General features: G+C 36.0%; 1 protein-coding gene across 1 annotated transcript in view; it reads left to right on the top strand.

Moving 5' to 3' along the window:
- LOC123875559 (alpha-protein kinase 1-like) overlaps positions 1-14,043 on the top strand; it is a 33,086-nt gene that overhangs the window by 18,509 nt on the left and 534 nt on the right. The window contains exon 2 of the mRNA XM_045921444.1: positions 10,303-13,748. Coding sequence (XP_045777400.1) covers positions 10,303-13,748 — 3,446 coding nt within the window. The remainder of the gene's footprint in view (positions 1-10,302; positions 13,749-14,043) is intronic.

Consider the following 14,043-nt stretch of genomic DNA (forward strand, 5'->3'; position numbering starts at 1 on the left):
GTAGTTTGCATCCCGGAAAGCTTTTTATCCCGGAAATCAAAGAATTCCTACAGGATTAAAAAAAAACTAAATCCACGCGGACGAAGACGCGGGTAACATTTAGTTATTAATTTTAAACAACCCGAAGAGGATTTTGGCCTTCGCAATCAGAGATGCCTCTCTTTTTTAATGAAGTCTGTAAATACTCCAATTCATTTAATGCATAGAAAGGTGGTCTGTGATTTAATGCTATTGCACAACTTCGTAACGAGATCCACGTTCACCTTGATAAGATTAATCTAAAAATTCCTTAAATTAATATTAGTGCTGCAATATAAAGTTACAGCTCTAATGACTTGATTTTATCAAAATGACGTTGCAAGGTCTTGGCATCACGTTTCGGTAAATGCAAGGTCTATTCATTCAGCTAATGATTATTATTGAAGCTTTCTAGTTCACACTATATCCCCGGTTTGATTTCGAAGGTTTGGTTTCTTTAGGGTAAATACTTTATTGCTGAAGCTCCTGTTTGTGGGATATCAGCCTTTAATGGATCAGCTATTTTCATGGTATTTATTCAGTTTGGGGACATTTTGCACGATAAATCAAAAACTATTATACGTAAAAATAAATAAAAACCTGTTTTAGAATCTACAGGTAAAGCCCTTTTATATGATACCCCACTTGGTATAGTAATCTTACTTTGAAACTTGAACTTTGTTCATGTACACATTTAAATAATTTTTTTGTGATGTAACCACAAATTCACAGTTTCCGGATGTTTTCTTTTACTTGTACTACCTATGTACCTAGTACCTACCTACCGGCCTTTCATGATTCTAGCTCAACGGGAAGTGCCCTATAGGTTTTCTTGGCAGACACGACAGACAGACGGACAGACAGACAGAAAACAAAGTGATCCTATAAGGATTTCTTTTTTCTTTTTGATGTACGAAACTCTAAAAGGCATCTATATAAATAAAGAAATAATCTAATTCTTTTATGAAAGAATAAACCTTTGCAAGGCAATGAAACATATTCTTACTTTTAATGTATTTTAACCAACCAGAAATAAAGATTCACATAAAGACGACAGAACAACAAACCAACAATATCCATAAACTATCATATACAAGAAACATAAATCATCCACAATGACTGCAATTACTGCCGACTTCTGCGGCATTTAGAAGTTCCGCAACTTAATCTAATTTCAAGGAAAATTAACTTCTGGCCCATTCAATTAATCATCTATTGTTATGTGACTGCGACTACTCATTTTACTTGGTGGTTTTCATGCGAAATTAACTTTTACTTTCTTATTAAAGTTTGTAAAAGGTAATTAGACAACTTCTTTGATCTAAACACTGAATTTTTGTAAAATAAATGAATCATCCTGAAACTCTTTTCTTTCTTCGTCTTGTCAAGCATGTGATGTTGTTTGACAAGAGCAACCGCTGAATTTCTTGCTGACTTTTCTCGGTAGAAAGGGAATTTCAATCCAGTAGTAGATTCAGTTCAAAAGCATTTGTAAAAGTTTACTTAAATAACAAATCTTTCTTCATATTTATACTGATTCATAAGTAGATAATTCTTTTACTAGGGAAGCCTTATTGGTGTAGATGCTTTATATTTCACTGAGGATCGTGACCCTTTTTCATTAATCAATTATTATTAATAGTAGGGACTCTTGGAATCATAGGGTAGGGACTAGAAATCCATAGAGAAGGTGTTCTTGGGACTATAAAAGCGGTGGACTCCCTATACCAACTATTATTTTATCAGGTAATAGTAAATATAATAATATGTATATAATTTTTGAGCTGTACGCGCCTCCCCAACCCTGCAAATTTTTCCCAAAATCCTTTTTTTACGGTTATAGACCTACCCATGCTAATAGGATTGTTACGAAGAAGTTAACTTCGTTCCTAGTTCAAAAAGTCTAAACTTTCGAACTTCACATTGGTAGATCAAAGTAAGAGAATCCCTATCAAAATAGTACCTACTGATTTAAGTATCTTTAGATCTTGTAGATTAAAAAATAAATAAAACACAGTCGATGGGAATCTTACATAATCATACAGTCACGGTTCACACCATCGCTCTGTCAAGTGCGGAGTTCTTTGTCTACAACATAAATAGCTACAGGAGCTTGATTGACAGGATCATCTGCCGAGAGTGACTGACAGACAGACAGGTTAATAGTTGCCTTTCAAGTGTTGGTGATTGAATAGACCACCTTGTGTGGCATAATAAGTACCGTGGTCCGTGTAGGTAATTGCTGGTAATAGAAATAAAGTTAGGTGCTTAAGTTATTAAATAATATGAATAGATAAATGATAAATTGATGTGCCAATATAAAATTAGTATTTTCCCACGACTAGACTGCCCGAAAAAGGAGCTCTCGTGTTTTCAGGGTTCGAGCATGTGAGTTGCTTTGTTCCACCATAACTCCTAAATACTTGAACACATTTGGTTGTAGGCATACGTAATGGGGTATCGTTAGAATCCTGACATCATCCCGATTGACACTGGCTATAATTTTATGACCGTACATAGCACCATTTTCAAATGTGAAACATTTTACTATGCCTACTACCTGTTCGTTGTTTGAATTGATTTTTGGCAGGGCAGTCGTGTTGAACGCTAGTCTTTTTGATGAATAAATCGTAATAAAATAAAAAATAAAAAACTTATTTTAGAAGTAATGCTGGAACAAAGAAAGTCACATATATACAAAAATCCTGAAAACATTCATTCAGTCGTGTAAAAATTTACCTGAGACACAAGGCATTACGGTAACAAGATTGTTGACCTGCATCAATTATTTCCCAATGTTAATACAGTCGCATGCATACATTATGAAAGACGTTCTCATCTTACTTACGTAACATTAGTAACGGAAATAACAGAAACTAATCTCCATTTCCTCTGTAACCCGAGACTGACCCAGATTTGTGTAATCATTGCATCTGTTATGTGTCCACTCGACAGATAAGTGTGCGAACCTTTATAAAAAAACCGGCCAAGTGCGAGTCAGACTCGTGCACTGAGGGTTCCATACTCGGCACGATAAATCAAAAACTATTATGCATAAAAATAAATAAAAATCTGTTTTAGAATGTACAGGTAAAGGCCTTTCATATGATACCCCACTTGGTATAGACTTGGTATAGTTATCTTACTTAGAAAATTGAAACATATTTTAATTTTTTTTTAAATGATGTGACCACAAATTTGCGGTTTTCAGATTTATTCCTGTACTTGTGCTATAAGACCTACCTACCTGACAAATTTCATGATTCTAGGTCAACGAGAAGTACCCTGTAGGTTTCCTGACAGACACGACAGACAGACAGACAGACAACAAAGTGATCCTAAAATGGTTCCGTTTTTCCTTTTGAGGTACGGAACCCAAAAAAATAGAGTTACGTTTATTCATAAGAAAATGAATTGTACTGGTTATAGATGGCACATCATTTGATCAGTAAATTCTTTTTAACCCCCGACCCAAAAAGAGGGGTGTTATAAGTTTGACGTGTGTATCTGTGTATCTGTGTGTCTGTGTATCTGTGTATCTGTGTATCTGTGTATCTGTGTATCTGTGTATCTGTGTATCTGTATATCTGTGTATCTGTGTATCTGTCTGTGGCATCGTAGCGCCTAAACGAATGAACCGATTTTAATTTACTTTTTTTTGTTTGAAAGGTGGCTTGATCGAGAGTGTTCTTAGCTATAATCCAAAAAAATTGGTTCAGCCGCTTAAAAGTTATCAGCTATTTTCTAGTTTTCTTGTAGAAAAGAAGGTTAGATAACCCTTAGGTTCATAATATTCAAGTGTCAATGGTGTCAATTGACAAAATAATGTCAAGCTGTCAAGATGGACGTTGCCTAGATATACATAATTATTTATTTGAAAATGATCTGTCGGAGGTGTTGAAAATTTTTAATTTACACTTGTTGTAATTGAATTTTAATAGGTATCGCTTTGCACAATTCACATTGTATATTTTTTAACATTACTTTAATTCATACAATATGCCTTTTTGTAAGAGCAACGTGCGTGCTAACTGTAAGTTCAATATGGGTGTACATTGATGGTATATTTACAGCTTCAAATTTTACTGTACCTACCTAATTAAAGTTTTGATCAAAATCACGAACTTTGGACTCTATTTTTCCATAGTTTTTAGTTAGAATTGAGTTCAAGATGTATTCAGTGACCAAAATCATCAAACTTTGGGCTCAATTTCAGTTTAATTTTAGATCGTTTTGCCTGGAAATGAATTCAGTGGCCCAAAAATTAACAGATTGAAGAAAAAAGTAACTTTATATTTTGATCAGAAGTAGGTACACCTAATTACACTGTTTTGTTCGCCAGCTCCTTACTTCAAATGTGCAATAATTATTACCATTGCACATTTGGGCACTTACCTAAGCGTGCAGCTAAAAATAATACTTAGTGTTCTTTAATACGGTCCGAAGTCTTGTTCTTATGCAATATTTAACTCTCAAACGCGCAATAAGGTGTTAATTATTTATTTATGAAACCGCGTGTGTTTATATTCGGTTTAAAACAACTGAAACGTCCTTGTGTGTTACCAAATTGTTACTCTCTCAGTCTGTAATATACCTACTTTCAAAGACAAGTTACCATGACATACATAATATGATATGCCTATGATGAAACCCAAAAAGAAAACTAATTAAGTAAACCTATTTTCGCGAATGATTCGTAATAAGTATTAATCGTAATTTTGTAAAGAAAAGAAAGAAATCTTTTAGTCAACTCATCGTTATTAGTTTATATTAAGTTCACGAGCCTGGGGTCATAAAGTCTTAGTAGCCCGAATTTCAGTACTTATAGTGTAACCAATTACCAAGTGTAACTATCTAATTTTGTCAAGTTTTCTTATAAAACAGGAACCATGTACGAACCTCTTAACAGGGCTCTCTTCGTCACTTACTCCATACAATCGTAGTCCCAATTTCATTTGAATATTAAGCAACCAAAGTCCATGAAATTTTGCAGACATATTCTAGAAACTAATATACAGATATTAGTTTCCTGCCTGTGGTGTTTTAGATTTTTCTAAAAATATGTAGTTTTAAAATTACAGGGGCTCAAAGATTCGTATGTGAATTTTTACGACCGCGTAACTTTGAAATCGAATATTTTAACGGAAATCTGGAAAACCGCAGCCATAGATAGTAGTTACCGGAACGTTTCTACAAAATTCCATTGAGTATAATTGGTTATTATTCCAATGAGAGAAGAACTACGTTTGTATGGAGCGAGTGACGGAGAACCCCTGTTAATTATAGTTTCAACCAAATTCCAACCCATTGATCCCGTGGTCCCTGAAAGGATCCACGTATTATTCTACGATTATCTCACCAATGAAAATGAAAAAAAAAATGAAATAATGTTTATTTACCTAATTCAAAGTCTTGTACAATTTTTCTGTGTCTGGTGGTACTTATTTAATACCTTGGCTATTTACTTAGCCAGCGCGGGTACTACTTTTTAACCGACTTCGAAATAAGGAGGAGGTTCTCAATTCGTCGGAATCTTTTTTTTTCTTTACCTACTAATTTCAGTCAATCTGATTAGGTTTTAATGACATGGCAGATGTTCTTTCCATAATATTTAGCATAAATTAAGTAAATGTAATCGATTAAATATTTGATATTAAGTATTATGTAATATAGTAACTTTCTTATAACCAGCCTAATAAATATGTGACTATTATATCATACGAGTAGGTTAACTTGTAGAGATTAAAGTTTATAAGGTAATTAATTGTAGAATGTAAAATCTTCCTATAAATAATTCCGGTTTGTTATGTTTATTAAATATTTAAATTTATACTATCGCTCGTAAAATTAAACATGTAAGTTTACCATAATAATATGAAGAGTTAAAATATGTAGGTAAAATAGAGTAAAATTAGTAGAGCAAGAGACCTACATTTGCGTGAATCTACGAGTACCTACTTACCACTAGTTAGATTTTGACCTCTGAGTTCTGGCTTATTAATTAATCGTGTTCGCTATGGCCTTATAATTTAAAAGTTTGATTCTCGAAAGGAATAAGTTCATCAAAATCATCATCATTTCAACGCAATGAAATGAACTCGTCAAAAATTTCTCGTCAAGTACCTACTTAGAAGCAGAGATAACGAAGGAATCTATAGATCTATGATGAGACCCCAAGATGAGACCTCACTCGCCATTTTAACTTTATGTGCCAACTATCATGTCAAAAGTACAATTTTAGTCAATTTTTAGGGTTCCGTACCTCAGAAGGAAAAACGGATTCCTTATAGGATCACTTTATTGTCTGTCTGTCTGTCTGTCTGTTGTGTCTGTCAAGAAACATACAGGGTAGGTACTTCCCATTGACCTAGAATCATGAAATTTGGTAGGTAGGTAGGTCTTATAGCACAAGTACAGGAATAAATCTGAAAACCGCGAATTTGTGGTTACATCATTAAAAAAAAATTAAAATGTGTTTCAATTTTCAAAATAAGATAACTATACCAAGTCTATACCAAGTAGGGTATCATATTGAAAGGCTTTACCTGTACACTAAAGCAGATTTTTATTTATTTTTATGTATAATAGTTTTTGATTTATCGTGCACAATGTTGGAAAAAAATACCCGAGTACGGAACCCCCAGTGCGCGAGACTGACTCGCACTTGGCCGGTTTTTATGGTGAACTGCACTTTTGACATGACAGTTGCCACATGGAGTTAATATGGCGAATGAGTTCTCATTTCGTATGGACTATAACTATTTGGCACCACATACCTTATTTGTGATGAATGATTTAACAAACACGCTGCATGCCTACTATGTAAACTCATAATAACGTAGGAGGGGCTATCCGAACGAGTAAAATGCGTTGACCGTGAGAAAAAGGCTCAGGGAAATTGTGGAAAATTGCAACCAGCAAGCTTGTAGCCCGGCCTACTGGCCTAGCCTACAGTCATGTTTATTACATGTTGCGTTACTAGGTCTTGTTGGTTGCCTATTCATTAGCTTAACTTTAATAACTATGATTACATTGCAATAGAGAAGATAGGTTTTGAGAGTGGTGTTATAGTGTAGTTAGCCTAGTTGCATCAGCGCATAGGTATTTGGTTTTTAAAAACTGTTCAACGTTTATCACTGATGTCTAAAGAAAATGTATCTATATTTTATTTTCCATTAAGTAAATTTTTTTTTAAATAGAAATAGCGACCATCGAGCAGGCCTACCATTTTGATTGAAATCGTGAGCTTTGCTTTGGATATAATTTTAGCACAGTTTTAGGCAGTTTTGCTTGAAAATAAGTTCAAAGTATTATTCAACTATCGAAATTACGAAATTTGAACGCAATTTCAGTAGGTAAGTATATTTTTATGCCGTTTGCCAGTAAATGAGTTCAGCTATGTATTCAGTGGGCCAAAAACATCCAAATTAAAGAAAAAAAAAGTTTTCGATAAGAACTGTATTTACTCCGTTTTGTTCGTCAGCTGTTCAAATTGTCACCCAAGCCATGGGTCATGCTTTTAACATTGCTATTACCCATACTTATATTATAAATGCGAAAGTCTGTCTGTCTCCTAGCTTTTCACGACTCAACAGTTTTTACCCAAAATTTGGTACAGACTCAGAGTTAGCTTACATCCCGGGGACGGACATAGACAACTTTTTATTCCAGAAAATCAAAGAGTTCTCACAAGACTTTTAAAAACTCTTAATCCACGCGGACGAAGTCGCGGGCATCATTGAGTTGTATTTAAAAAAAATGGAAAGCCCTGCCTCTTGGCAACGGCACCCACATGCAGCTGGCGGATTAAGCCAGCTTTGGTATTATTTACGTAGTCACACATTTACACAATATTATATTACTTGCTACATATTGCTTAAAGTAACTGATATGAGCGTAGTACGTTTACTTTCAACCGTTTACTAATAGTGAAGCAATGTGTGCGTTACAAAATAAATTAACATTATTTGCACGATGACAATCTCCACACTTACCTCAGCATAGTAATAGGTACGATGTGCCGCAATGTCATAAAAAAATATAATAAAACAATCGGACAAGGCGCGTTTACAAATGCTGTAAGTTTCGTTTTTGCGTAGGCTTTTGCTATGCTCTACCAAGGCTGTGCCTCTACTTTTTTTTTTTTTTTTCTTTATTTATTTAAGGGCTTTGATACATTTAAAGTACATGTCAGCCCTATTATAATCTAATTAAATACAACAAAATTCTTAATCTAACAAAATAAGTCTTTCTCACTATCCATAATTTGATTTAGAAAGCTGCCATGTGCAGATGTCATTATCCCCAAACCAAACCGAAATATACTTCATAATCTCCTCAATAATTAAACCAATAAATGCTTTAATCTTTTCTTCGAAAGTGCAGTCCGACAAATATATCTCTTTCAATTTTTGAATTAATTTCATATAATTTATGCTACCTTTTTTTCTCTCGAATTTGTTCTTCTCATTGCCTTTGTTTTCACTTAGCGTAGGTAGTCATCGGTTTTGCCCGTAATTACCTGTGGGCTGTGTGTTTCCACATTATCAGGCTAGATATATGGTAGGTAATATAATATCCCTGGCTAGAATTAGCTTGCTAACGCCAAAATTGCTAAGATCGCAAGTGTAAATCAAAAATTTATCACACCTCCGACAAGTGAAGGTTACAGTAACTAGAAAAGAGCTGATAACTTTCAAACGGCTGAACCGATTTTCTTGGATTATAGCTAAGAACACTCTCAATCAAGCCACCTTTCAAGCAAAAAAACTAAATTAAAATCGGTGCATTAGTTTAGGAGCTACGATGCCACAGACAGATACACAGAGATACAGATACACAGAGATACAGATACACAGTTACACTAGTCAAACTTATAACACCCCTTTTTGGGTCGGGGGTTAAAAATCCAGATAGGTACTAATTATAATCTGCTAAGTAATAATATCATAACTGCGGATGGGCTATCTGTGAGTCTGTTACCTTTTCACGGCCCATCCGTTTAACCGATGCTTGGTACAGAGGCTTTAAATAGGCCTACTTACCTATTTACTTTTTATTCTGGAAAATCAGAAATCCCACCGGATTTTTAAAACTTAAATCCACCATAACGAAGTTGCGGACATCGTTTAACAGGGCTCTCTCCGTCACTCGTTTCACACCATTTCATACAGTCGTAGTTCCAATTTCATTTGAATACTAAGCAACCAAAGTCCATGAAATTCTGCAGACATATTCTAGAAACTAATATCTGTGTCTGTGGTGTTTTACATTTTTCTAAAAATATGTAGTTTTAAAATTACAGGGGCTCAAAGATTTGTATGAAAATTTTAAGACCACGTAACTTTGAAACCGAATATTTTAACAGAAATCTGGAAAACCACGGACATAGATATTAGTTTCTAGAATATGTCTGCAAAATTTCATGGACTTTGGATGCTTAATATTCAAATTAAATTGGAACTACGATTGTATGAAATGGTATGAAACGAGTGACGGAGAGAGCCCTCTTAAACATTAAATTAATAAAATTTAATTTAGTGAGACACGAAAAATAAAGTGATACGATACCTTTTTTTGTTTTTTTTTTTTTTTTAAAGAATATTAGCCACGCTAATCATGACTAATACTCCCCTTTCCTCTCCAATTAAGCGTAACCATTGAGCTATTGAGGCTCTACATCTCAAATACCATCACGGATAGGTACCAGTAGGGAGCACTTTTATTATAATGTGGACAAACAAGTTTCTGTTGAACCCCTTTCCTGTTTTGATGCAAGTTATATTATGCCCATTTGATTTAGTTTGCCTAATTAGTGTCAACTAAGTATGTACCTACTTCAGATCTATAGATACTTTGTAATATGAGCAATGGCTTTTGATACGTAATAGATTATCTCAGTGAGCAAACCACGTGGATACTGGATGGATTGTAATTAAACTTCCCCAAATTGAAAATACATATTTATTCCCTATTTTCTACTATAATTTAAATATTGATCTATTTTTGATAGAAATCGGTCCATCGGAAAAAAAAGAAAAAAAAATAGAGAACCAGATAAAGAAACAAGGGGAAAAACGTTTTTGCTATCCAAAGGGTATTTCAGCTAATGCCACAAATAGAAGAAGCGCAGGAATAGACAGACAGTTTCATGTGTGGCACAACCTGAAAAAGTCCATGCTCAGAATATCCTTATGTACCCTTGCACAAACCCAAGAACAAACAGCGCTGAGAAAAACCGAATGTTCGACAAAAAAACTTAATTTACCCTTTTCCTTGTTTCAGGTCACAGCAGTTGCTGTGCTCAGCACCACGTACGCCAAGAACTCGACAACGAAAACGAAACCGAAACGACAGTTAGATAACATAAGAACACCTCAGAACCTGCAATACTCTCTCATACTCCCACATTCAAGAGTCGCCCATTTTCGATCCATTAGTAGCAATCGCAGAATCTCAAATGTTGTACCAAGAGGAGGGAAACTGCCGCCCTATGCAGTGCAAATGGAACCAGTAGTGCAGTACTCCCAAAAAGACCCACTGTACGATCCTACTCATGATAATCTGGTGGATGCCGTGAACCACAACGATATTTATGCTCAACCTAAAATACTAAACGTTCATGATGAAGGACCAGAAAGTTCTTATGGACCCCCTTATGGAGCACTGCCTACGGCTCCTCTTTATAGAGAAGACTCACACCCTCACTACATAGAAGCTCCTGAACCTATAATAGAAATCATTATAAAAGAATCAAATGAAACATTACCAGCTCCACCACCACCACCAGTACACAAAAAGAAAAAGGAACCAGTTCACGTTTTCTATGTCAAATACAGCAAGGATCCCCACTCTAAAGACAAAGTTGTTTATGAAAAACCTATTCCAGCTATCACACCGCCTTCCAATGAAGATGACCATCATGAAGAATATGTTACTGTCACTCCACAGCCCTATTACATACCATCACAAACTACTACCCTGAGAGCTATTATAAAACCTGAGTCAGAAGTCTATCATAGTAACAGTAATGTTAAAATAACATTTGGAAATAATGAACATCATTACGGATATAGAAGAGAGGAGAATCATCATGGTGAAGAAAGAGAAGAAACCGCTCCCAGACCAGCAATTGCTTTACCGAACCCACAACCAACTGAAATACAAACAGGAAGATCCGCATCACCGAAAACACAGTACAATGAACATGAAAATAAACATTTTAGTCAGTCTAGTCAACAAGCATATCAATCTGGACAGCAAGCACAAAGTCGCATACAATTTCAACAACAGCCACAAATTAATCATGAACCCCAATTACCAAGACAAGGGCCATCAGTTGCACCCTTCAGATCTCAAGCACCACGTCAACCCTTTGGTCCTGTTATATCCCTGAGACCTTCGTTCTCAAATGTTTCACCCAGTCCTAGTCAACATTTCTCTAATGTTGCTCCAACAATTCCTGGACCAGTTGGACCAAGTTTCTCACCATTCCCAAGGCCAAACAATCCTCCAACATTCCACTTACGCCAAAGTAATCCACCATCATTCGGGCCAAGGCCACATTTTAATGGTCCACCGAGAGTTAGCTTTCACCCAGGACCACAGAGACCTCAACAACAATTTTTCGATGAAGCAAAATACTTGCAAGAAAATTATCATACAATAACAACAGATCAAGTTGATCTTCCAAAACAACAATCGTTACCAAATAGACAAATCCAGAACTTTAACCTTACCCCTAAGCCTAACCCAAGTCCGTCTTCAGTTCATTTCACTGAACATCAGAGCCGACCTCAACAAATTATTCCTTTTAATCAACAATTACCTCAACAGAGACCACCTCAAGTCTTTGACGGCAATAAAAATAAGCAATCATTTGCAATCAATCCAAGCAGGCCTCCATTCTTTAATTTAAAACCATCTCCACCACATATTGAAGACAATCGCCCTCCTTTCCAACGCCAGCCACTTCCCCACCCATCTCAGCAACATGTTAGTTTTCAGCAGGGTCCCCAGGCACAACATAGACCTTCCCTACAAATCTCGTCTCAGGACAGTCATACCCAAAACATATTTTTGGGATCTCCTTCGTCTACATCATCTCCAATTCAGCATAATCAGTTCCTCCCGCAACCTTCCTCTACACCTTTCTTTAGTTTTCAACCATCACCCAGTTCTAACCAACCCCAAAACTTCCATCAACAGAGCTTGTCCACCGGTATACCACAACACAACCAACCAGAAAGACCACAAGAATTATCTAATCTTGAGCATCAACAAAACGTTCAACAATTCATACCGAATGGTGGAGAATTAGTGGCGTCCATTCCACGATATGAACAACATATAACGGTAAATGGACCAGATGATCAATCCAATTTTAGTGGTGGTTTAAATATTATAAGCCAACCGACCCCAACAGCTGGCCAGGTTGAACAACAAGGACAATCACAATATATTGATGCTGAGCAGGAGGATGTTAGACAACAGTTAGCTCAAAATGTTAGAAAACAACAAGAAGAAATCCAACGCCTGCAAAATCAACTGCAATTTGCGCACCAACATCAACAACAGCAACAACAACAGCAGCAGCAGCAACAACAACAACAACATCACCAACAACAGCAGCAGCAACAACAACAACAGCAGCAGCAGCAACAACATCAACAACAACAACATCAACTCCAGCAACAACAGCAGCAGCAACAACAACAGCAGCAGCAGCAACAACAACACCAACAAGCTGAATACGAACAAAGAGTGAACCAATTTAATCAACAGCAACAAGCTGCAGCAAATAATCAGTATGTTCAAGAAAGATCCAGATTACAGCCCACATACGTAACAAGCACAGCATCTCCCGAATATTACCAATCTACTTCTAGAACTGTAGAAATTAAACCTACTACTCAAAAGTATGGATCTTCAACAGTGAATGCTGTCAGTAACAGTCAGGAATCACAGAAAGAGCAAAAGAAGAGGCCAGCAATTGAGTTGCCCGATGAAGTTCCCGATGATTTACGACAACAGTTACTGTCTTCTGGTATTCTAGACAATGCTGATATAAGTGTTCTTGACTATGACAAAGTGGGTGAAACTCCTCTCGAATCGCTACCACCAGATCAGTTAGCAAACTTTTTCAGCGCTGGAGGTGCTCAACAAATAGCAGCGAGTGAACACAGGCCTATTGTAGTGAAACCCAATGGTGATAGAATAGAATCTAGAATAGACGACAATTTCGATGAAGATGACCAAGAAATCGCTGCATCGGAAAATCTGCCAAGTATCGTGGCACCTCCAAATAATCAGGCCGTAGAAATGAAAGTCGTGCATTTCGACCCGAAAACTGCGGAAGGCCAAAAAATTGCTAGTGATTACGTAAAAGAAGATGCTTCTCAAGTTGACCCAGTGGCTTTAAATGATAAAAAATATAATAGATACCTACCTTTGAAAGTAAACGGTAATCAATTCCCCTTACCTGATGTATTAAAAGGCAGAAAAATTACTTCTGTTGTAGTCTTAGCTCCTGTTGAAACGGAAGTTTTGGATGGAGAACATCTTAGAACTGAACGTTCAGCAACTGATAATTTAAGAGGGATAAAATTTGTTGCCGGAGAAAGTCTTCATAAGCTATTAAGAAGGCCGACAAAGGACAACTTTGAAAAGTGGCTAGACATGGAAAAGAAAACAGCTACGGACGAACAGTCTGTTATTCTTCTGGTAACTGGGTAAGTTTCTCATTATGTTTAATATTAATAGCGAGTAGACGAGCAAGCAGCCACGGGTTACCTAATGTTAAATGATTAGATACCTACCTACCGCTCGCTGCCAGGAACTGTTAAGGCCTTGGTACTTAATCTTAGCTCGAAATGAAAACTTCTTTCCAAGAATTTTTAAAAACAAAATATATAAACTTTTCAATGATAAATGTTTAGTTAAGTAGGAAATTACTTTAATTGAAACTTAACATAGATACTGCGATTATGTTTCTTGGTAGGTAGGTACTTTAAAAAACCAAACGTA

Source organism: Maniola jurtina, chromosome 20, assembly GCF_905333055.1.
Source record: "Maniola jurtina chromosome 20, ilManJurt1.1, whole genome shotgun sequence".
In the NCBI taxonomy this organism is placed as follows: Eukaryota; Metazoa; Arthropoda; class Insecta; order Lepidoptera; family Nymphalidae; genus Maniola; species Maniola jurtina.